The sequence below is a fragment of the Eubalaena glacialis genome, chromosome 18 (assembly GCF_028564815.1).
Source record: "Eubalaena glacialis isolate mEubGla1 chromosome 18, mEubGla1.1.hap2.+ XY, whole genome shotgun sequence".
Taxonomy (NCBI): Eukaryota; Metazoa; Chordata; class Mammalia; order Artiodactyla; family Balaenidae; genus Eubalaena; species Eubalaena glacialis.
In genome coordinates, this window is record NC_083733.1 from 61,402,619 (window position 1) to 61,425,711 (window position 23,093).

The 23,093-nt window shown below is 52.9% G+C and overlaps 1 protein-coding gene across 2 annotated transcripts in view; it reads left to right on the forward strand.

Moving 5' to 3' along the window:
- DHX34 (DExH-box helicase 34) overlaps nt 1–16,288 on the forward strand; it is a 29,170-nt gene extending 12,882 nt beyond the window's left edge. Inside the window, exons 7-17 of one of the 2 annotated variants that reach the window (XM_061173340.1) lie at nt 3,065–3,239; nt 4,583–4,776; nt 5,484–5,585; nt 7,168–7,410; nt 7,671–7,844; nt 8,204–8,336; nt 9,531–9,637; nt 12,003–12,284; nt 13,073–13,249; nt 13,465–13,603; nt 14,334–16,288. In XM_061173340.1, the coding sequence (XP_061029323.1) occupies nt 3,065–3,239; nt 4,583–4,776; nt 5,484–5,585; nt 7,168–7,410; nt 7,671–7,844; nt 8,204–8,336; nt 9,531–9,637; nt 12,003–12,284; nt 13,073–13,249; nt 13,465–13,603; nt 14,334–14,467 (1,860 nt within the window). In that variant the 3' untranslated portion in view covers nt 14,468–16,288. The remainder of the gene's footprint in view (nt 1–3,064; nt 3,240–4,582; nt 4,777–5,483; nt 5,586–7,167; nt 7,411–7,670; nt 7,845–8,203; nt 8,337–9,530; nt 9,638–12,002; nt 12,285–13,072; nt 13,250–13,464; nt 13,604–14,333) is intronic. The other variant, XM_061173341.1, reaches the window with a different exon arrangement.
- Nucleotides 16,289–23,093: the final 6,805 nt, after the last annotated feature.

The window sequence follows — 23,093 nt, forward strand, 5'->3', positions numbered from 1 at the left end:
AGGCCACTGAGTGGAACTCATTCCTTCCAAATGTCAGATCCCGTATTGAGGGGAGAACTGTCCCCCCAAATCCACAGGGTCATGGGAAGAACCTTGTGACTCAATCAGAATGCTTTCAGCTGTAACAGAAAACCCATCAAGAAGTGGCTTTTAAAACCGGGGTTTCGGGCTTCCCTGGTGGCGCAGTGGTTAAGAATCTGCCTGCCAATGCAGGGGACACGGGTTCAAGCCCTGGTCCGGGAAGATCCCACATGTCGCGGAGCAGCTAAACCCGTGAGCCACAACTACTGAGCCCATATGCCACAACTACTGAAGCCTGTGCACCTAGAGCCTGTGCTCCGCAACAAGAGAAGCCACTGCAGTGAGAAGCCCTCGCACCACAACGAAGAGTAGCCCCCGCTCGCTGCAACTAGAGAAAAGCCCGCGCATAGCAACGAAGACCCAACGCAGCCAAAAATAAATAAATTTATTAACACAAAAACAAACAAACACAAAACCGGGGTTTCTCAGTACATTTTATGTCATGGCTTGTATCTCAGTAGTTAGTTTTGCTTAATAAGGCTGCTGTGACAAATAGACCCACTCACATAACAGCCAACACAGCAGAACATTAGTGCTTGGGTTGGTGGGCAGTTTCCTTTATTCAGAGACCTGGGCCTTTTTCCTCTCATGGCTCCATCATCTCCTTGGGGCCTCTTCATCATGTGTGTCAGCCAGCGATGGGGAGAGAGCGTGGGACTTAACGTTTGGGAGGGTGTGAGGGCCAGGTCCACAAGCAGTGTACTTCCCTTCCACTCACCCTGGTGAGAGCTCAGTTCTGTGGCCACACCTCACTGCAGGGGAGGCTGGGAAGTGTAGTCTCTGTGCTCAGGAAGAAGCAAAATTGAAAGTGGGGAACAGCAGTTGGCATCTGCCTCAGGCTCACACGTGCCCAGGTGGGAGAGAGGCATGAACCAGCCCCCTTTCTTATGGGTGATGCACACTGATTGTTTCTATTCATTTGATTTCCTTTTAAAAAAATGCCAGTTGTGACCCATGTCATGGAGTTCCTGACTCACATAACCTGCTGTTTGAAAAATGCTGACTTGAACAATACAGAAAATGTACCGTTTCACATAACAAGAAACCTTGAGATAGGGAAGTACCAGGCTTGGTTATTTATTTATTTATTTATTTAATATTTATTTAATATATTTTGGTTGTGCCAGGTCTTAGTTGCGGCACGTGGGATCTTTTTTTAGTTGTGGCATGCGAGATCTAGTTCCCCGACCAGGGATTGAACCTGGGCCCCCTGCATTGGGAGCGTGGAGTCTTACCCACTGGACCACCAGGGAAGTCCCCAGGCTTGGTTATTTAAATAGAATGGTGATGTCATAAAGGACCAGGGTTTTTTCTAGCTTTCCAGCCTCAGCTTAGCAGCAGCTGTTCTAATGACGATGATGATGATGATGATAAAAAGCACTTACCTAGTACTTCCTGTGTGCTAGCTCTGTTCTAGGTGCCTGAGTTATGTATATAAATTTTGCTCCTCACACAATCTCTGTAGTAGGTAAACTTATTCCAATTTATGGATGAGAAAAAGGATGCAGAGAGGTTAAGTAGCTTGATCCATGTGGTATGGCTGGCAAGTGGCAGAGCCCGGATTCCATCTGAGGTTTCAAGCTCCAGAGCGTGCCTCATGAATGCCACCTGGCTCTGGTAGCCATGGGCAGCACCTCCTCCTTCTTTACTATCTGGCTGCAGAGGTGATGAACTGCCCCTCTTTGTGGATCTCATTTTTTTTTTTTTTTTTTTGGCCATGCCAAGCAGCTTCCAGGATCTTAGTTCCCCAAGCAGGGATTGAACCCAGGCTCACGGCAGTGAAAGTGCGGAGTCCCAACCACTGGCCCGCCAGGGAATTCCCAATCTGTGGGTCTCATTTTTAAGGCCGTGGGAACCTTTTCCAGAAGCCCCCGGCTGGTCTCCCATCCTGTCTTGTCAGCAGAACCGGGTCACATGTCCACTCTGTGACCTGTAATTGTCCGGTGGGGGGGGGGGTGGCATTGCCCGACTGGATCAGAGCAGTGATTCGCAGTCCCAGCTACACGTTGGAATCACGAGAGCGCTTAAAAAAACAGAAAACATCCGTGCCCTACCCCTCACCCAGAGCTTCTAATTCAAAGGTCTTTTAATGAGTATTAGTGATCTCCCAGACAACACCACAGCTTCGTGAGCAGGGAGGAAGGTGGTACCACTGGTTGCTGGGTGGATGCCAGAACTTCCGGTGCCCTCCAGATCAGGCCCAGGAGAGCAGGGCGCCTTACCCAGAGACTTTGGCTGAACCCCTAGGCTCTCTGAGCCTTGTTCTCACCCTCTCATGGTCATGTGAGCCGCGTGCCAGCCTTTCCTTCATCCACTCACCAGAGAGGTGCTCTTTCCCTATGCCATGCCAGACCTGGTGACGGTACCTGTTTCACTGCTTCCTCCCCATGACCTGCTACCCCTCTGGGCCTTTGAATCAGTTGGGATGCTTTGGTCAAAAGTGAGAGAAACCCAACTCAAACTGTTGTTAGCAGAAAATGGGATTTTATGGATTTGTGTGTCCATGTTGGGCGGGGGGGGTCTAGCTTAGGAAAAATTAAGGATTTCTCCATCTGCTGTGAATGGGCTAATTTCCAGGCAGTGGAAAAACTAACCACAATAGCTCTGGGCTTCCATCCTGGCCCCTCACAACCAGAGAGGATGCTGGAGCTTCTCTCTCTCAGCTCCAGTCTGCAAAGTCCCAGGGAAGGATTCTGAATGGCCCAGCTCAGGTCATGTGCTCATTCCTTAGTCAGTCGCTCTGACCAGAGGCTGAGAAACCTCAACTGGTCCAGCTTAGATTGTCTGCTCACTCCATGGCCAGGGTGTGGAGAAGAGCTGCTAGGCAGACAGACAGACAATGGCCCTCCTTCCCTGCTTCCGTACAATGGGCCTTGACATTGGGCATTTTAAAGTATCACAAGTTTGTGATCCCTGAGTCCCCCAGTGTTCCACAGCGGCTCATGTGTTCCCCATTCCTGACAGGGTTTGGTTCTCATTCCAGATGAAGGGCATGAGCGTGGGGGACCCCCGAACCTTTCCCTTCATCGAGCCCCCCCCACCAACCAGCTTGGAAACGGCCATCCTCTACCTCCGGGACCAGGGGGCCCTGGACAGCTCAGAGGCCCTCACCCCCATCGGGTCCCTGCTGGCCCAGCTGCCTGTGGATGTCGTGATTGGTGAGGACCCCCCTGTGGGTGATCACATAGGGTCCTGGGAATGGGTGTGGGACACTGCTCGCTCTGAGTGGCCCGGGGGCAAGTCTGGTCCTTCTCTGGGCCCTGTCCATTCATTCTCAGGTCCTCTGTGTCAGGTCCTGTTCTAGCGCCAGGGATACAGCAGTGAACAAAACAGACACTTCCCTCCTCTGCACAGCCTGTCCCCAGCTCCACCGTGGTACCCCCTCTCTTGCGGTTGGATGTCAAAACCGCCTGCCTCTTCCTCTTGCTCATCCTGAGTCATCCCTGCCCCTCCCGAGGAACTTGCTGACCGAGGCATATTCATCTTGCCCAATCCTCCTGACTTGAGACATTCTGTGTCTACCAGCAATCCACGGCCCAGAGAATATTCCTAGCTGAGTTCTACCACCTGGGGCACCACTTCCCAAGCATAATGCTCAGGGGCGCTTTCTGCCTGTGTCAGTGTCGTTAAAGTCTCCATCACTGCGACACGCTGGAGCGTCAGTACGGGCAGCAGGCTGGATACCACCAACCCTGAGGGCCACCCACAGCTATGGAAATGGTTATTTTTGTTTATTTTAGAAGGAAACAGGGCTAGTGCAAGGAGAATCAGATCTGAGAAGAAAGAGAACAGTCTGTGAGCATTTGCTTTGTGTCAGTGGAAGACTTTGTGGCCCTTATTTCATCTTCACCTGGTGAGGGGAGGGCCTCTGGGCGCTCGCGTTGTACAGTTGAGGAAAACGAGGCTCAGGGAAAGGCTGTCCCTCGCTCGCCAGGGAGGCACGCCCCAGTCAGGCTGGCACCATCGGTCCCCAGGCTCTGCGGAGCAGGAGACACAGATGATGCAGTGCTGGGCAGTTCTGGGCCCAGGTGGCTCAGTCACCGTTCTTGCTCTGTGCCAGGTGGAGCTTCCAGTGCTTCACAGGTGAAACACAGTTCATCTTCACAGCAGGTACATGCTGCAGTTAACCCATTTCACAGATGGGGAAACAGAGGCACAGAGAGGTGGAGGGACTTGCCTGAGGTGACAGAGCTAGGGGGTTCTGGGACAGCCTTGTTTTACTGCCCTACTTTATCTTATGAGGCTACATGTGTAACAGGAACTTTCTGGAAACGTAGGCAAGGGGAACAGTGAGGGTGAGTCAGATGCATGACATGCAGGCCACTGACCTTGGGGCAGGTGGAAACAGTCTTCCATCACATTGGGATCCGATTCTGGGTTTGATTCTGTCCCTCTGGCTCCCGAGGCCCTCTGTGGGTGAGGTGGAGGGTGGGTCAGGGGTCCCAGAGGGCTGGGGATGCTGTCAGGCGCCCAGGAGGCTCAGCGCGGTGTCTGCCCCCAGGGAAGATGCTGATCCTGGGCTCCATGTTCCACCTGGCGGAGCCTGTGCTCACCATCGCCGCCGCCCTCAGCGTCCAGTCGCCCTTCACCCGCGGTGCCCAGAGCAACCCCGAGTGTGTGGCGGCGCGGCGACCCCTGGAGAGTGACCAGGGCGACCCCTTCACGCTCTTCAACGTCTTCAACACCTGGGTGCAGGTGAGGTTGACAGCAGGGTGCCCCCGTCTGACTGTCGTTCTTCACGGGGCCAGGACCTCCCTGAGGCTGTGGCTCCTCCTTGTGCGCCCCACCCCCACCCCAGGGACGACCACTGAGCCCTCCGCAGGCCGGGCCTGTCTGCGGAGGACCCCGACTCCATTCGTGGGACCAGCACGTGCAGAGGCCCCCGCCTGAGGGGGAGCCTGCGGTTTCTAAAGCGCTGACGAAAGCCAGTGCCATCTGGAGAGAGTTTAGATGCCTTAGGGTGGGGGCTCTATCTCGAGCACACGTTCCCTGACCGGGCCGGGTCCTGTTCTGGGTAGTGCTGGGGACCCAGTGGTGACTAAAACTACCCGGCCCGGCCCTCCTGGGCTCCCAGTTCAGTGCAAGAGAGAGACCGTCCCTGGACAGTGACCACCCAGACTGGGCTGTGATGGGGAGTCTAAGGGGCTGGGAGAGCCCAGGTAGGGTGTCTGACCCCATGTGGTGTCTGGGAGGGCTTCCTGTAGGAGGGGGCAGTGGGGCTGAGACCTGGAAAAAGGAGGAGAGCAGGTGGTGCTGAGGGAGGGCCAGCAGGCCTGCCTGCCATCCTCCCAGAGGCTGGTGTTTGGGCTCACACTGGGTTCGTCTGGGCAGTGGGTCGGCACCCCCATCCCTCCTCCCAGCTGGCCAGGCCCTGACCCTCTGGTGGCCGGACCTCCACCCAGGTGAAATCTGAACGGAGCAGAAACTCTCGCAGGTGGTGCCGCCACCGGGGCATAGAGGAGCATCGGCTGTATGAGATGGCCAACCTGCGGCGCCAGTTCAAGGTGAGGCCCGGGAGGAGGGGTGAGGGCCGGCCTGCCCAGGCAGACAGGGCCAGGAACAGACCTGGCGAGTGGGGGTGGGGGGCGCTGGAGTGGGGTGTGCATGAGCACCTTCTGCGGCACGGCTTCCCATCCTCTGACAGTCATGAGTCCCACCCTACACGTGCCTCCCCTACCGTCACATCACCAGGTGTGGGGTGGGGCCCGGGCAAAGGGGTGGAGATCCAGGAGGGCTTCCTGGAGGGGTGGACAGGGTCACAAGCCGCATCCTCACGAAAAGCCGCCTTCTCTGGAGTGGGGGAGCCGAGCTGGCCGAGTGCCGGCAGGCTGCACGGGGCACCAGATTTGGAGCCGGACGTCCTAGCAGTGAATCTGAGCTCTGCCGCTTGCTAGCAGTGCAACCCTGGGCGAGTTACTGGGCCTCTCGGGGCCTCAGCTTCTCGCTCTGAAAACGGGGAGGCTAAAAACAGCCCCTGCCTCCCAGCGTTCCCATGAAGATTAAACGAGTTAATACACGTAGAGCATTTAGAAGGGCCTGACACACAGGTGTTCCCATACAAGTGTTTGCAGTTTTCATCGTCATTATGAGGATGTGGTTCTACAGCTTGCTTGTGTCGTTAATATTCCACGGGCATCTTTCCATTCAAGCACAAAAAGATCCAGTGCCAAGGACTTCTCTGCGGTCGTGTAGCGTGCCACGGAACGAAAATAACGGTGTAACCGTTCCTCTCGGCTACAGGAGGGCAGATTGCGGCCCAGAGTGGACGGTCACCGCCAAGGCCTCCCACGCAATCGCATGGGTCTCCGTGTTGGGGACCACCAACATCCCAGCTGTTCTCGGCATCTCTCAACATCTCTGACTTTCTTTTTTTTTTTTATACATCTCTGACTTTCTAAAGAGCGACGGTTCAACCTTTGTTGAGCCCCAGACGCTGAGAAACTAATGAAAAGTGTGGGTCCTTTTCTCTCTCTCACTCTCTGAGTCACATATGATATCCTATCTCTCCTCGTTGGTCGGGGCTCGATGAGAAACAGAAGGTCCAATCCAGTAGGTCCCTGGGAGACTGCTTCCAAAGGCGTGGGCAGTAGGTCTCTAATGTGCATTGGAATCATGGGGAGGGTCCGTGATATCCAGATTCCACACCCACCCCCATGAGATTCTGATTCAGTCATTCTGGGATGGGGCCCAGGTCTTGGCATTTCTGAGCGTACCCGGAGCCTGCTGATGACTGTGTGGAGAGGAGGCCCCGCGGAGGACCCTGGGTGGTGATCGCCTGGCCTCCTCTCCTCCCTCCTGGCGGCTGGCCCAGGTGTTCCGTTGGCCGATGACAGAGACGGCTCTTTCCCGGAGCAGTCATGTGCCCGGCACCGTGCAAAGAGTTGTTCTCATACAGCCCCTTTCAGCCCTAACAGCCCTAGCAGGGAGGTGCCAGGAGGGGCCCCGTTTTTCATTTGAGGAAAAGTGTGGCTCTAAGGGTGAGGTCTTGTGCCAGCCAGCAGCAGGCCCCAGACCGGAACGTGCGTCTGCATCCAGAGCACGCCTGGCCTGCCCCGTGTCCCTCACTTGGGCCCCACCCGCCCCCAGGAGCTGTTGGAAGACCACGGGCTGCTGGCCAGGGCCCAGGCCTCGAAGCCGAGGGACAGCTACAGTCGGCTACGGCAGCGCCGGGAGCGCCAGGCGCTCTACCAGCTGAAGCGCCAGCATGAGGAGGGCCAGGGGCGCAGGCGCAAGGTGCTGCGGCTCCAGGAGGACCAGGACGGCGGCTCCAGCGATGAGGACCGGGGCGGCACAGCCTCCCAGGGGGCCGGCGACAACGTGGACATCCAGGTGAGGCGCCGTGGGGCTGACTGGTGCCTGGGGTGGGTGGGGATGGAGTTGATCAGAGTGGGGATGTGGGCTGCCCTGGGGGTCTTATGGGACATGGCCCTGCTCTGGGGTCTGAGAGGACACAGCCCTGCCCTCATTCAGGAGGCAGGTTTCCATGGATAGGAGTCTACAGAAACCCTTGGATCCACAGATTCCAGTACAAGCCCCAGGGGTAGCGGGGAGGGCCCTCGGGAACCCACCTTCCCCCGTGTTGCCACCAGGATGTGAAGTTTAAGCTCCGGCACAACCTGGAACAGCTGCAGGCGGCCGCCGGCGCGGCCCAGGCCCTGACTCGGGACCAGATGGCCCTGCTCAAGCTGGTGCTGGGCCGGGGCCTCTACCCCCAGCTTGCCATCCCGGACCCGTTCAACAGCGGCCGCAAGGACTCGGACCAGGTGGGTCTCCTTCCCTCTCCCCGTCCCCGTGTGTGTTTTGTCATCTGTCACCCCTTCCCAGCACCTGCTCTGTGCTGGGGATACAGCAGTGACTGAAACAGCCTTGGCCATTCCCTTGTGGGGCTGCAGTCTAGTGGCGGGGTTGGGGGATAGACTCGTTCCCAGACAGATGACCAGAGTGGTTGGGGTCGGGATGGGGACCCAGGGGCGGAGGGGGACCTGATCAGCCTTGGAGGAGGTCAGGAAGGGCTTCCTGGAGGAGGAGACTTCTGAGTTGAGATGAGGAGGAGGGAACCTGGCAGCGGGAAGAGCAAGTCTGAGGGCCTCTGTCACCCAGCGCCCGCCTTTGGCTTCTCCAGATCTTCCACACCGAGACCAAGCAGGGCGCCGTGCTGCACCCCACCTGCATCTTCGCCAACAGCCCTGAGGTGCTGCACACACAGGAACAGGAGGCCAGGGGCGGCGATGGGAGCCGAGGTACAGTGAGCCCAGGTAGGGGTGGGGAGAAGCCCTCCATCGGGGACGTGAGGGGCGGGACAGTGACCCCAGTGTGCCCCTTGCCATCTGGGGTTACCCCCTCGCTCCTCCCCTCATTCAGCTTCGCTGGGGCTTCTGACGTGGGACCTGCAGCTCCCAAGAGCCAGATGTGGCTGGGTGGCCTTGGCAAGTCTACCCCTTGCTGAGCCTCGCCCTCCCACTAGGTGCTGGCTGCCCCGAGCCCCGAGCCCGTCCCAAGGCCTGAGGTTTTAGCAGTTAGAGCAGTGCCTGCCAGGAGACCTGTCCCGGGAGCCCCGTGAACTTTAGGGCTTGGTCCTGCCTGGGGGGGCCCCCCAGCCCCAGCGTTCAGGCAGTTGGATTCGGTCTACCTTCTAGTGGGATCCAGGCCACAGAAGTCGCCTCAGCTGAGGCTGCACTCAGGCCAGGCCAGTCCCACCAGGGTGCCCTTCCCCAGGCGCAGGCCCTGCACTCAGGAGCGGGCTTCACGTCTGCAACGTGAAGGACTAGTTGTGTGCTTTGCCTGAGCGCTGAAACACAGCTCATCCTTCTCCTGTTTGTAAAGAAAGTAACACACTGCACTAAAATGGTAAACAGTAACCCCAAAAGGTAAGGTTTATGATTTTAAATACCAAAGATAGAATTTGAAATTTTCTCTCTAATCTTTAAGTGCTGTAAATTCCAAGTGAATTTACCCTCTTCCTATTACATTGTTTTACTCCTTTTTGAAAACATTTTGAAAGTTCCAGGCATCTTCCAAGTAGAGAGAGTGTGAGGAACCCTCTGTGCTCTTACCTAGCTGTAGCTGTCACCATTTTTCCATCCTTGTTTCTTCTGTTCCCTTGATTTTTTTTTTTTTTTTTCCTTTTTGCTGGAGCATGTTAAAGCAGGTCCCAGACATCTTACCAGTTAGTAATAATAATAAAAATCATATTCTTAAGGATTGTTTTTTTGCATCACCACAATGCTGTCATCACCCCTGACAAAATTAATAGTTCTTAGTATCAGTGAATAGCCAAAATCACATCCAGCCTGGCAAAGTATTTAAGAATAAGCCACAGGCATTTTATCGTTACACACGTGAGCGTGTTCTTTGTGTGGATGTGTGAATGGCCCGGGTGGGGCAGGCAGCCGCTGGGGGATGACGGGTGTGGGGGGGGGGGAGCTGAGCCGTCCCCTCGACCCTTTCAGATGACAAGGACAAGATGAGCAGCAAGCACCAGCTCCTCACCTTCGTGTCCCTGCTGGAGACCAACAAACCGTACCTGGTGAACTGCGTCCGCATCCCCGCTCTGCAGGTGCGTCCCCGCCCCAGCCTCCCTGCCTCCCGGCTCCCAGTGCCATGGCTGTGTCCCAGGGCAGGGGGCCCCGGGTGGGCCTGGAGGAGCCGCCTTCCCCCAGGCTGGCTGCTGCCATTCATTACTCGCTGAGTGCCTGCCGGGTGCCAGGACCTGTGGAAGGTGCACAAGGCAAGACCCGGTTCCCGCTCTCCAGGAGCTCACATCTCGCGGGGGGAGGGCGGGCAGTAGCACTAAACGCAGTGCAGCACTAAATGATAGGGTAGAGGGCGACAAGCGTTCGGGGAAAATGAGAAGAACAGGAAAGGTGATTGGGGAGGGGTGGGTTGAGGGGGGAGGGGAGGGGACAGGTTCTAGTGTGGAATTAGGCGATGCGGGTGGGCCTCATTGAGAAGGTGCAGTCAAGTAAAGACCTGAGGGAGGGAGGGAGGGAGCCGTAGGGATCTCTGCGGGAAGAGTGTCCTGGGCAGAGCGAAGAGCAAGTGCAAAGGCCCTGAGGCACCACGTGCCTGGTGTGGACACGGGACAGCTGGAGCAGAGTCAGTGAGGGGGAGCGTGGCTGGAGAAGAGGTCAGGGAGGCAGGTGAGACTGGATCCCCCTCCGCCCCACCACCAGAGGGTTCTGAGCAGAGCTGGGACTGGGTCTGACACGGGGCAGAGGCCAGGAGCCCAGCAAGGAGGCGACTGCGGTCGTAGGGCAGGAGCGGATGGCGCTGGAGGCTGAGGACGTACTCAGGTTGCAGATATACGTGTGTATATGTGTCTGCAGCCAGCAAGGGGGGTTCCTGACAGCAGTAGCTGCCACACCTGTGTGCCCACTGTGGCCACCCTGTGGTTCCAGGCCTGGCCACAATTCTCACTTCATAGGGGAGAAGATGGGGCTGGGGGCAGGGGGCAGTGAGGAGGAGGGCGTGTCCCTTGACTAAGCCACACAGCGAGCAAGTGGCTGAGCCTGAGCTCAGGGTCACAGGCCACACCTAAGGCCTCCCCCCATCAGGTGGGTGTCCCCGTTACCCCGACCCCCTCGCTTCCATCCCAGGGAACATAGAGGGAGGAGAGAAACCCTTCCTAGAGCCCTGGGAGATGTTGTTGATGCTGATTTCCACTGGCATCAAGATAGTGAACTCTGATCTGCTCCGTTATGTCTTCGTTCAAACATGTACTGAGTGGCCACCTGGCACCGGCCGCTAAGTACTCTTCCGGGTGCTGGGAATGCAGTCGTGATCAGAACGGACAAGATTCCCTGTGTTCGTGGGGCTCATGTATAAGTGGGGGAGGCAGATGGTAAAGAGAAGCACAAGTGTAAGAGACCACACCAGATGCCGTACCAGTGCCGGACGGAGGAATGAGGTGGGGCGAGGGCCGGAGTCCTGGTGGTCAGCAGGACCTCAGGACGGAAACACGGCTTTGCTGGCCGAGATGCTGCCTGATATTTCAATCCCCACCCCCGGCCCCTGCCCCGTACAGTTTCTGATGATGGAGAATTTTAAACATGCACAAAAGTAGACAGAATAGCACACTGAACTCTCATATTCTATCACCAGCCCCACAGACCCTCGACCCGTGGCCAGTCCTGCCCTATCCACTCACCCCCGCCCCATCCCATAGAATTTTCCCCAACGTGTTATCTTGACAGTTTTCAAAGAGAAAAGATGAAAGAAGTGTAGAGTGAACACTCAATATTCCCACTCCCCAGTCCTACAGCTAACATTCGGTCTTTGCTTTATCACCTCTCCACTCATCAATCTATTTTAATAGGTGGGCTTTCTTTTGAATTTCTTGATGCATTTTAAAGTAAGTTGCTGACATCAGTACCCTTCACCTGTAAGCACTTGAGCGTGCTTCCCGTTAACTAGCACTCAATACTTGTGTATATATTTTGAGGATAAAAGGTACAGAGAGTGACACGTGCACATAGTAAGCACGCCATTTGACGAGTGTTGACAGGACACACACGTGTAGCCGCAACCCTAAGAAGATGGAGACAGCCACTGGCCCCCAGCGCCGGTGACGACTCCCCTGACTTCTCGGAACCTGCTCTGTGTTTTACTCTTTAGTCTTCATTAGTCTCTTTCTCCGAGTAGAATTTCAGCTCCGTGGGGCGAGGCCTGCGTCCATCTTGTTCACGTTGTGTCTCTGGCACCCGGAAGAGTGTCTGGCACAGAGTAGGCGTGTGGTCAGTATTTGTTGCAGGGCTGGGTGGACGGCTGCGCGGGTGGCTGGATGCTTTGGAGAGACAGGTGGACGTCTGGATGGGTGGGTGGGAGAGTGGGGGGTGGGCAGGAGCCCAGCCGGGCGGGGGGCCTCTCTGCGATGGCGTCCTGCCCCTCCTGCCACTGCCCGTCTCCTGCCCCTTCTCTTGCAGTCCCTCCTGCTGTTCAGCCGGTCCCTGGACACCAGTGGTGACTGTTGCCGTCTGGTGGCCGACGGCTGGCTGGAGCTCCAGCTTGCGGACGGTGAGAGTGCTGTCCGGCTCCTGGCGGCTTCCCTGCGGCTCCGGGCCCACTGGGAAAGCGCCCTGGACCGGCAGCTGGCCCACCAGGCCCGGTGGCGGCTGGAGGACAGAGATGAGGAGGAGGAGGCCCCAGTGAACCGCAAGGAGGTGGCGGCCCTGAGCAGGGAGCTGCTGCAGTTCACGGCGTCCAAGGTACCCGCCTCCGGGGCACCTGCACCCCCTTGGCCAGAGGGGCCGTCAGCCATAGGGATGAAAGCTCTGGAAGGCCTGGCTTCCAGCTCATCAGTATGCACACATTTGGGGGTTTTCAAACCAGAGAGGTTGATGACAAGCCCAATGTCACACAGCTGGTAAGGGGGGAGCCAGGGTTTGACCCCAGGAGCCATGCCATTAACCCCTGCGGCCCTCATTCAACAGATATTCATGAATACATACTGCATGTGTGGTGCAGGTTACCCTTCGTTTGCAGTTAAGGGCGTGCAGGGTGTGAGAGGGAAGCTGTAAGGTATCTGTCTATTTGTGGAGGACAGACAGGAAGAATTCGGACGGAGCAGATTTGAAACTGATCTCCCACCTCTTTAAGTGGTGGGGAGTTGAGAATTGCTCCTGATTCTATTGCTATTACCCGTGGATGGGGTGCGACCCAGTGGACCAGGGAAAGAGGAACAGGCTGATGTGCTGGAGGAGAAGGGGCAAGGTGGCCAGACTTGCAGGTCAGACTTAAGGTCTGGATGTGTTCCCAGCAGTCATAAGGAGAGAAGGGGTCTGGGGAAGGCAGGTGAGATGGGGGATGGGGCATCAGGGAATGTTCTAGACAAGCCTGTGGTCATGAGTATCTGAAACCGTGTTGTGATTGGCTTAAGCAATTGGCCCCCATAACTGAAAAGTCCAGGGGTGGACTTTCGGCACGGCTGGATCCAGGTGCTCCGATCATGTCTGCCTGAGTCTCTCTCCCCTATTTCCTGTCTCTCTTTGTTCAGGTTTCCTACAGTCTCCGGCGGCTTACAGGGCTGGAAATCCAGAACCTCTATGTGGGACCCCAGACCATCACTGCTGCCCCCAGCCTCCCTGGCCTCTTTGGCTGCTCTACCCCGTCCCCCCATCCCACCAAAGGGGGCTACGCAGTCACTGACTTCCTCACCTACAGCTGCCTCACGGTGAGCACGGACCCCACCTTGGCCCCTCATCCTCCTGCCCCTGAAAATGTGACTTCAGTGATTCCCCCCACCCTCTGCCCCCAACCACACTCCAGCTTAGTCCAGGGATGCAGTTTCAGAAAGGGGCCTGCCAGCCCCGAGGGGTTTTGGGAAGGTCCCAGGCTGGCGGCGGGGGGCGGGGGGGAGCCAGGCCTGACACAACCTGCCTGTCGCAGAGCGACGCGGACCTGTACAGCGACTGTCTCCGCACCTTCTGGACCTGCCCCCACTGCGACCTGCACATGCCCTTCACGCCCTTGGAGCGCATCGCCCACGAGAACACCTGCCCCGAGGCCCCACAGGACGGTTCCCCAGGTGAGGCTGGGGCGGTGGCGGCCGGGGCGCCTGTGTTTGCCCAGCTGTCCGTCCAGCCTGTGGTTGTTGACTGTGCCTCTGGGCACTTGCTCGACACTCTGGGGACTCACGACCTCAGCCATCTGCCCTGGCTGGGGCCACGTGCGAACTCCGTCACAAGGACCCAGAGCCTGAGACCAGGAGGCCCTGGAGCCACCTCATTCTCAGGTCGTGGTGTCTGTCTCTCTTTGGTCTCTGTGTCTCCGCCTGTCCGGTCGGCCTCTGTGTTCCTGTCTGTTTCTCTGTCTCTCTCTTGCCGTATCTCTTGTTCTTTCCTCTGTCCTGCAGCTGTCTCTGCCTTGGCCACGTCCATCCTGTTGTCAGCCAGGGGACGCTGCAGTGGGCAGACCCGGGCACAGAGTCTGCTGTGGTGCCCCACACACCACACGCTGGCACTTGCTGGGGAGATGGCTGTAGGGCCACGTGGTCCCACCCCTGGGCTCTATTTGTCTCTTTCAGTCTCTGTGTCTCTGCTTGTGTCTTTCTCTGTGTCTCTCTCACCCCCTGGGACACAGAGTAAAGACTCGCCTCTGTGTGTGTATTGATCAAGGAGGGCTTCCTGGAGGACACAGAGCTGGAGTCCCCAGAGGCCAGGAGAGAGCCTAACCCTGCCAGGTTTCTGGGATTTGGGTGGGGGTGAGAGCATGCAATGGCGCGTGCCCCTCACAGCCTCCCGTCTCCTCTCCCTTAGGGGCTGAGGAAGCTGCCCCCGAGCCCCTCCAGAAGGCATCCGCCCTGCAGAGGCCCTACCACTGCGAGGCCTGCCAGAAGGACTTTCCGTTCACGCCCACGGAGGTGCTGCGGCACAGGAGGCAGCATGTGTGAGCCCAGCCAGTCCTGGGCCAGGACCAGGGCCAGGGCTCCCGCCCAAGCCCCCGGCCTAGACGCGGAGCTGTGGTCTGGGCCCAGCCCCGCGGAGAGGGAGCATAAATATGTGAATAAAGTCTCACTGATGGAACTTCCCTGGTGGCGCAGTGGTTAAGAATCCGCCTGCCAATGCAGGGGACACGGGTTCGGTCCCTGGTCTGGGAGGATCCCACATGCCGCGGAGCGGCTGGGCCCGTGAGCCACAACTACTGAGCCTGCGCGTCTGGAGCCTGTGCTCCGCAACAAGAGAGGCCGCGACAGTGAGAGGCCCGCGCACCGCGATGAAGAGTGGCCCCCGCTCGCCGCAACTAGAGAAAGCCCTCGCACAGCAACGAAGACCCAACACAGCCATAAATAATAAATAAATAAATAAATAAATTAAAAAAAAAAAAAGAGTTCTATTAAAAAAAACAAAAAATCCACCTGCCAATGCAGGGGACACAGGTTCGAGCCCTGGTCCGGGAAGATCCCACATGCTGCGGAGCAACTAAGCCCGTTTGCCACAACTACTGAGCCTGCGCTCTGGAGCCCGCGAGCCACAACTACTGAGCCTGCGTGCCACAACTTTCGAGCCCGCATGCCTAGAGCCCGTGCTCCGCAACAAGCAAAGCCACCGCAATGAGAAGCCCACGGACCGCAACTAAGAGTAACCCCCGCTTGCCGCAACTAGAGAAAGCCCGCGCGCAGCAAGGAAGACGCAACGCAGCCAAAAAAAAAAAAAGTCTCACCGATGGACTCAGATCTTTCAGCCTGCTCCTGCCCATCCAGAAAGTAGCAGCTGCCTCTTGTTGGTCCTCCTCATGGTCTGGCTCTCATCCCTCCTGCTGCAGCAGGCCATCTGAGGTGTTTTGGGGTAGATCCGGGGAGTTAAGGCTGAGCAGGGACCTCAGCTTCCAGGTACAGGATCTGATCGGCCCTGGCGACTGCTCTCTCCTGAGTCTGTACTCGTGGCCTCTGCTTTCCCTTGAAGCCGGGAGATGCTGCGTTGGCCCATGTACATGTGCCACTTTGAGACTTGGACGGGGTGGGTTCAGTGTTCCTGTGGACCCACAGGCTGCCTGTTCACCAGGGTCGTTCTGCTGCGGGATCCGTGGGCAGTCCTCAGCCGTCCCCTCTGGACTCCCTGGCCACGTCTCCCCGACAGACATGAAAAGGATAGGGAACGCTGTGAACGATGATGATGCCAATAAATTCCACGACTCAGTTGAAATCTGGGTGACAACAGGATGGACGTGGCCAAGGCAGAGACAGCTGCGGGATAGAGGAAAGAACAAGAGACAAGAGACACAGCAAGAGAGAAACAGAGAAAGACACAAACTACCAAAGCTCACTCAAGAAGAAACTGCACAATGCTATGAACCTATTCGGAAATTTAATTCATAGTTACAAACACAGAGGACAGGCTTGGGTGGGTTCACTGGTGACCTCCAGCAGACGGGGAAGGAACTCAACAACGGCTCATTCACAGTGTGGAAGGCGACACCTCTGGGCCAGCATTGCGCTAATGCAAAACTTGACTCAGACGACACACAGACACAAAACTCCTTCCTAAAAGTTTAGCAGCATGTTCAGCAACATATAAAAAGACCAGTCGTGCGTCATGGCCAAGTGGCATTTATTCTAGGAGTACAAAGTGGGTTTAACATTGGAAAGTCAATCAGTGTGATTCACCGTATTAAAAACAGAAAATGCGTTTGACAAATTTTAACAACACCTTGTGGCCTTGGGTAAACCCCCTTGACCTCTCTGCTCCAACATTTCTTTTCTCTGACAAATGAACGCAGCTAAGCTATTTTCCCCAGAGGTTTCATTTTGATATAGAAATCTTGGGTTTAACTTTATTTAATAATAAAATAAATATAAAAATAAGATAGAAATACAAATATAAAAATAAAATATAAAATAAATAGATAAATTACTAAATTAAAATCAATAAATAATAAAAATTAAAAGTGCAAGTAATGGTAATCGAACGTCATCAAAATTAAAAATCTGTTTTGCAAAAGATACTAAGAAAACAACAAAAAAAAAGAAAAAATGAAAAGGCAAGTATAGACTTGGAGAAAATATTCACTGTATATGTATATTTAACAAATACATATATAATAACTATATATATTACATAAATATATAAACTATACAAAGAATTCTTTCAAATCAATGACAACTGCTTTATAAGAGGCAAAATACTGAATATAAACTACAAAAAGTAGATAAACAAATGGTTAATAAGCCCATGAAAAAATACTTGCAATCATTAGCTGTCATGGAGATGCAATTAAAACTGCAATAAATATAACAATAAATTTCATTAGAATGGCTAACATAAAAAAATACAATACTAAGTCAATATGTGGCACAATCAGAGCTCACATATGTTGCTGGTGGGAGCATTAATTGGTAAAACGACTCTGGGAAAAAATTCAAAGAATCTGCTAAAATCGAACCTGGGCATGTTCTGTGACCTGGCAGTTCCGCTCGTGGACACACACTCCACAGAAATGCACGTGTGTCCACCAAAAGCCAGGGTGTGTTGGCAGCAGCATTATTTGTAACTGGAACCCAGCCAAATGCCCATTGACAGACGAATAGTTAAATAATTGTGATGAATTCATACAATAGAAGGACTAAACCACAGCTCCGTGCAACGCAATGGGGGCGGGGGCAGCACCAGCCTGGCTGTCGGGGGCTGCTCAGGGTTTGTTTCTTGGTCTGGATGCTGGTGGCGCAGGTATGTTTCGTTTTCTGGGGAAACTCAACTAATGATTTGTGCACTTTTCTGTATATTAAGCTTCAAGAGAAAGTTTTAAAAGGTTATTGAATGAATGCCTACCCACTTTGTATTTAGAAAGATCCTGCTAAATTGAAGTTGTACAAATTCCCCTCAAGGAAGATGAAAGTGCCCATTTCCCCAACAGCCTCGCCAGCAGTGAGCGTCATCTTTTTAACCTGGGTCAATCTGATAGGTGAAAAATAATGTCACAACGAGGGTTATTTAAGGCAGTTGAGAACGGCAAAGGCACAGCCCCACCTGGAATTTTTGTGCACGTATTGGAACAGACACGTTTCCACAGGTAATTAATGGATAGTAAGAGCTTCTGGAACTGCTAAGGGCCATAGAATTCACCCCTGAGGGGCTGTGACCTCTGGGCCCTCAATTCTGACAGATGCCCTGATGGCTGTCTCTGGGCATTTAGAGTTTCCTCCCTTCTTCCATTTATTTCTCTTTTTAATACCTTGAGTTGGGAAGTCATTTTCGGGGGCCGTAACAGAAAAGGGATAGAGATTTGACAACCAAAAAATGGAAACATTTTGAGAGGGTAAAGTTACCATAAAGCCAAAAGACAAGCAGCAAACTGGGAGAAGTGTTTGTAATATCTATGATGAAGCTTAAAATCCAAAATATATAAAGAGCTGCTACAAACCAATGAGAAAATGATAAAGAGCCTAGGAAGGACACAGTCAAAAGATTTGAACCCACACAGAAGAGGAAATAGAAATGGCCCAGAATAATATGCAGAGATGCTCAGACTCACTGGCAATCAGGGGAAATTAATGTAAATCAGTACAGCCTGTTTGGAAAGACATTTGGGAGAATCTATCAGATGACCTGTGAAAAATGCCCCTTCCCCTGGACCAGTGATTCCACCTTCAGGAATTTATCCTACAGATACACATATATCTGGAAATGACGTGTGTAAGGATATTCACACCAGCTATGTTTGTAGGAGCAAAATATGGGAAACAGCGTAAACGTCTCTCCATATGGATCTGCTTAAATAAAACCCATCCATATAATGGACCACTTATGCAGCCATGCCAAACAACGAGCAGGCTCTGTATTGATACAAACAATATTTCCAAATTATACTAAGTGGAAAAAAAGCAAGTTGCAGAACCATGTGTGATATCCCAATTTTTAAAAAATTGACATTTATGTTTCCATATGCTCACATAATTGAATAGAATTACACACCAGATACAATAGATACACAGCAAACTTGAATGATGGTCATCTTTATGGAGGGAAGGGCAGGGGATAGGAGGGGTGGGGACGGAAGACAGGAAAGGGTGATTTTTCTTTTTAAATCAAAATTATTGAGGTCTAGTTTACATATAATAAAATGTCAATACATTTTGGCAAACACACCTGTGTAACCACCATCTCAATCAAGACACAACATTTTCTTTCTTTTTTTTATTTCATCATTTTATTTTTTTTAATTTTTATTTTATATTGGAGTATAGTTGATTTACAATGTTGTGTTAGTTTCAGGTGTACGGCAAAGTGATTTAATTATACATATATATATCTCCATTCTTTTTCAGATTCTTTTCCCATACAGGTTATTACAGAGTATTAAGTAGAGTTCCCTGTGCTATACAGTAGGTCCTTGTTGGTTATCGTTTTATATATAGTAGTGTGTATATGTTAATCCCAACCTCCTAATGTATCCCTCCCCCACACCTTTCTCCTTTGGTAACCGTAAGTTTGTTCTAAGTCTGTGAGTCTGTTTTGACACAGAACATTTTCAACACTCCAGAAAGTCTCATGGTTTCCCCCTCTTCGGGTCAATGCCCTACCCCAGCCTCAGCCCCAGGCAATCACTGATCTGCTCTCTGTCACCATTTATTAGATTTCCCTTTTCTAGAATTTCACATAAATGGAATCATACAGCATGTCCTTTTTGTGATAATCCAGTGTCTGAATATTCTGCAGTCTCTTCATTCTCTAGATGTTTGGGTTGTTTCCAGTGGGGAGCTATTTATGAAATAAAGTGGCTGTGAACATTCATGTATAAGATTTTATGTGGATATGTTTTCATTTCTCTTGGGTAAATACCTAGGAGCAGAATTGCTGCCTTAGGTAGGTATATGTTTATGTTTAAAAGAAACTGCTAAACAGTTTTCCAAAGTGGTTCATGCACTTTACCTTCCCGCTCACAATTCAAAGGTTCCGGTAGATCCACTTCATGGTTTTTAATTTGCATTTCCCTGATGACTAATGAACTCGGGCATCTTTTCATGTTCTTATTGGCTATTTGGATGGTCTCTTGTGAAGTGTCCATTTAAGTGTTTGATCTATTTTCTATTGCGTTGTCTTTTTCTTCCTGGTTTGTAGGAGTTCTTTATATATCCTGCATACAAATGCTTGTTGAATGTCTGTACTACCAGTATCTTCTTATTTGTGGCTTGCCTTTCTATTTTAATGATGTCTGCTGACGAACAGGAGTTATTCATCTTATACTTCAGTTTGTCCAGTTTTTCTGTACAATTAGTGTTTTTGTGTCCTGTTAAAGATATCTGACAACTATTTGTTGAGCACGTGCTATGTCGAAGGCACGACTGCTCTAGGCATTGGGGATGGAAAGTCCAAACTTCACTTCTAGGAAGCTTTCCCCCAACACTCGCACACACGTGCAGACTGCATGTGGCTATTCTGTGCTTCTATTTGCTACAGCTAGTACTGTTTCTGTAGTACAGTTAGCAGAGGGGGATTTACTGTGATGATGGTGCCGCCGGGGCTTCAGGACCCTCACTTGTTCAGGCCTTTTTCAAGACCCTGCACCTAATGTGTTGGTAGTTCTATAGTTTTTCCAAAAGAGGGCCCCTCGAATTGTATGAGCCTCAGGCCCCACAAAACCTGCATGCACCCAATTATATCAGAAAATTGGAAGCCACAAAGACACTCATCAGTTGGGTGATGGCTGAATAAGTTATGCCTCGGAGCTCTCCTTGGCTGTAGAAAAAGCAAGCTCTCCACGCAGCATAGAATCATGTTTAAGGGCATGGATTCAGGAGCCAGACAGCCTGGATTCAAATCCCAGCTCTGCTACATACTCACTGTGCAACCTTGGGCAGGTTACCCAATCTCTCTGGGTGTCAGTTGCTCCCTCTGCAAAATGGAGGCTAATGAGAGTATCTATCTTGCTGGGTTGTTTCAAAGATTAAGTGAATCCATATATGTAAAGTGCTTAGAACGGTGCCTGGCACACAGTAGGCATTGTTGAGTGTTTGCAATTACACCATGAGCTGTGGGGGTGAGCACAGTGATATCCTGAGATACCATGTAGAAATTTGATGGCACTCTCATCTCTAAAAAGTCTGGCCCTGGACTTCCCTGGTGGCGCAGTGGTTAAGAATCCACCTGCCAATGCAGGGGACACGGGTTCGAGCCCTGGTCCGGGAAGATCCCACGTGCCGTGGAGCAACTAAGCCCGTGCACCACAACTACTGAGCCTGCGCTCTAGAGCCCGTGCTCCGCAACAAGAGAAGCCACCGCAATGAGAAGCCCGCGCACCGCAACGAAGAGTAGCCCCCGCTCGCCGCGACAAGAGAAAAGCCCGCGTGCAGCAACGAAGACCCAACGCAGCCAAAAATAAATAAATAAATAAATAAATAAATTTATTTTACAAAATAAAAAATAAAAAGTCTGGCCCTGTTTCCTCATATTCTTTCCCCACGTCCCTGCCTTGGTCTGTCACCCCTGAAACCACAAGGGAAGCCTTCCTTGTCTCTCCCAGCTTTTGGTGCTTTGCTGGCGATCTTTGGCATTTCTTGGCTTGTAGATACATCACTGCAGTCCTCCGTCTTCACATGGCTGTCTTTTCCTTCTGGCATGTCTGGGCATGTCCAAATGTTCCCTTTTTATAAGGAACATATTTACAGTCATATTGGATTAGGGCCCACCCGATGACCTCATCTGAACTTGACCATCTGCTAAGACCCTACTTCCAAATGAGGTCACATTCACAGGTCCTGGAGTTTGGACTTCAGTATATCTCTTTGGGGGACAGAATTCCACTCATAACACCCCCCCTTTATTCCACCCTCCATGTGGCAGCCCGAGGGGCAAAGCACAAACCGACTCTGTCCTTTCTCTGCTCAAAGTTCTTCCAAGATAATGGAATATTATCAGCCCTAAAAAGAAATGAAGCACTGCCATGACACGGATGAACCTTGAAAATATTATGCTGAGTGAAAGAAGGCAGACACAAAAGACCTCGTATTGTATAATTCCATGTATAAGAAACATCCAGAACAGGCAAATCCACAGAGCCAGAAAGTGGATTGGTGGTTGCCTGGGGTTTGGGGTTGGGGAGGGGGAATCGGGAGTGACTGGTAAGAGGTAGAGGGTTTATTTTGGGTGTGATGGAAATGTTCTAGAACCGATAGTGGTGATGGATGCATAACTCTGTGAAGATAAGAAAGTCACTGAACTACACACTTTAAATTGGTGAATTTTATGGTATTTGAATTATATCTCAAAAAAACTGCTATCAAACAACTTCCCTGGCTCCCCAGCGCCCTCTGGAAGAGCCCTGCCTCATTGCCCGGCCCCACGTTCTGGTGCATCCGCGCTGGATGACCCCACACTGTTGTGGACACATAACACAAGAGGCTGCAAAGCCACACACAGAAGACACTGCCATGGACACATATAAGGAGGCCCCCAGTTATAATGACTCACTTTGACACACGATCCCACCCAGACACATCCCCAGACCGTACCAGGTGGCCCAGTGGCCTCGCCCACCATCCCAGCCAGACACCAAGGTGGTGTCTGTCAGGGATTCTGTCAGCTGTTGAGTATGTTTATCTCAATTGTGCATTCCAGAATTGGGGAAGTTATCACAGGATGGATTCGGGGATGCCGTGGGCCCACGGTGAGACGGACCTGAGTGGAAAAAAAACATTAGTCACCTGATCTCCATGAGCACCCCATCTGACTGGTTGGCCACATTGAAGTTTGGGGTCTTTGGGAATCAGCATGAGTTCAGAGCCGGTGTCTGGCGGTCCCCAAAAGGTCTGATTATTTCCTTTTTCCCAGTGCGCAGTGACCCTGGTCAAAGGCTGTAGGTCCCTTTGGGGAAGACCCGTAGAAAGATTAACAGTATGAATTTTGGGCAGTGTACTGGGGTCCTTCCTCGAGGGGACCCGGCCTCCCCTCATTCAAGGGGCCTTGGGTCTGTAACCTGGCTCAAGTCTGGGGATTGATGGAGGGCCCATGACTCTCTGATTTTAGGATTCAGGTTAGACTTTCGTTCACTAGACCCAGAACTCTTCCGCGTATACAGACCAAGCCAGAACTTAGTGGAGAGGACATCTATTTCCCTCCTAGGAGCTCCATGATCAACTCCCAGCGCCATGGTCTCTTCTGATTGCTGTTTGCAGGGCTGTCCTTTGTGGTGGCCACGCCCACAGCGTGGTGGCCACGCCCACCTGGCCTTTGGCGGCTCAGTGCCGCGTCTTAGCCCCAGCCGCCCTGGGATCGGATGATCCCCACTGCACTTGTTTCCCAGTTCAGGCGCGGCCACCGTGAGGTCTGGTCTGGAGAGAAGAGCGGCCGTGGAGACACAACCAGGCTTTGGACACACTCAAGCTGGTCCCCAGTTATAAAGACCCACTGTCTTGTAGTCATGGACACGCACTCACACGGAGACATACAACCTATGAGGCACAGCGTGACAGCCACAGCCCTTCCTCAGTGACATACGTCCCATTCAGTAGTAGGCTCGGTGGCGGACACACTCCTGGAGGCGGCCGCTGCACCGATGCCCCTCCCCACAATGGCACGTCGACC